Consider the following 1696-nt stretch of genomic DNA (forward strand, 5'->3'; position numbering starts at 1 on the left):
ATGTCAATACAACAAATGCCTTATCCACCGCACATCGAAATAGACAGGATTGATACAATGTTACGTATACAAATTGTTACATTCGCAGTTATGGCTTTTATAATTCCACTTTGCATCGAAGTCAACTATTCAACGAAAGAGAAGTTTATAGGTGTAAATGTTAGTACAGTATTCTTCCTTTGTATTTTACGTGTGTATTTAATTTCTAAAAGATATTTATTTGCTTCATTATTTTCAGGTTTTAATGGCAATGAACGGAGTCAAAGTAGTGTATAACTTATTTAGCTGTTTAATTACAGGAATATTGTTTAGCACAATTTACATAGTACCAATAGTTATAATATTTAAGAATACCTTTTCTCATAATGTCGATGCCTATTTGAAATATGGAAATGGGTTTATATTTTGGCTCTTAATCACTACACATGTTACTCATCTTATAACATTTGGCATGCATGTTGCAGCATATTTCTCAAAACGTAAATATCTTTTTGTAAAAAATAAATAATTAAATAAATAATAAATAATTTGTTTAAATGCAAATTTAAGTTATGTGCTCAATATATCTTTATAGCACAATTCGTGTCAAGTGTTTTAACCATTGTTTATACGGCGAAAGTTTTATTTTATGACAAAACAACAAACATGATAAAACAAAAAGCTTTCGGCGTTATACCATATTTTGGTATAATATTTCCAAATATTATGCTTTCTAGACTTTTTGAAGAAACAGATGCTTATGAAAGTAGATGTAAGTAATGAGTTCCAACTTATGTTAATTATATAAATAATTAACAAAAATCTTTAAAGCATTGTGTGAATATATTGTCTTTTTTTCCTTTAGCGATTGGCATTCAATGGAGCAATTTTTTTATTTCTGGGCAATCAAAAAAATATGGTACTGTAGGAAGTCCAGGTTTTATATTTCTCTTTTCAATCTTGGGTACTGCGATACATTTTACACTTGCAGTATATATAAATGCTATTCTTCCTGGAAAATATGGAGTCCGAAAAGATCCATTATATTTTTTGAAGGCAAGTATTATAAATAGCATTCAATAAAAATGCTATTTGTGTTGTGAGATGTAATGTTTTTATATATTATATTTTAGTGTCTGAGGAAGAATAAAGTAGCTCTTGATGAAGAAGCTATCGAATTTGATTACCATAAGGCTAACGAAGACTTTGAACCGGTATTAGGTGGTGCACTTACACCTGGAATACAAATACGTGATCTTAAAAAGTCTTATACAACGTGCTGGTTTCGAAAATCTGTAAGTTTATATAAAAAAATGTACATTACATAATATAATAAGGTAGATGAGAGACCAAGGAAATGAACAAAAAGTGAGATGTATTCAAATTGATAAAAATTAAGCTTATTATAAATTAAGACACGTTTCGAACTCATAGAATTTTCTTCAGTTAATTATAGCAATAGCAATCATAAAATTTACAAAAAATTGGTTCAATAATATAGATATAATGTAAATTTATCTTAATGCAAAGATTAAACTTAAGGAACGGGTCATGAAGCAATCAATATATTATGCATAGAAAATGTTCCAATTGAGTATTGTAAAAATCGAACAATCCAAATTGATAGAGATGGAGAATTTCAAAGATGTAGTCCAAAGATGTGATAAATAGATGGAGTATAACTATTTCTTCGGTCTCAAGCGAGAAAATGTTAAAT

At 28.1% G+C, this 1696-nt stretch overlaps 1 protein-coding gene across 1 annotated transcript; it reads left to right on the top strand.

Annotated features, from left to right (window-relative positions):
- On the top strand, nt 1-1274 carry LOC105460857 (ABC transporter A family member 2-like; the record flags this gene model as incomplete). Its single annotated transcript, XM_011707345.1, has 5 exons — nt 1-159; nt 239-479; nt 575-751; nt 845-1035; nt 1113-1274. Coding segments are annotated over exons 1-5 (930 nt in total), but the record flags the coding sequence as incomplete, so codon positions are not given.
- Nucleotides 1275-1696: the final 422 nt, after the last annotated feature.

Source organism: Wasmannia auropunctata, unplaced genomic scaffold (assembly GCF_000956235.1).
Source record: "Wasmannia auropunctata unplaced genomic scaffold, wasmannia.A_1.0 LD314309.1, whole genome shotgun sequence".
Lineage (NCBI taxonomy): Eukaryota > Metazoa > Arthropoda > Insecta > Hymenoptera > Formicidae > Wasmannia > Wasmannia auropunctata.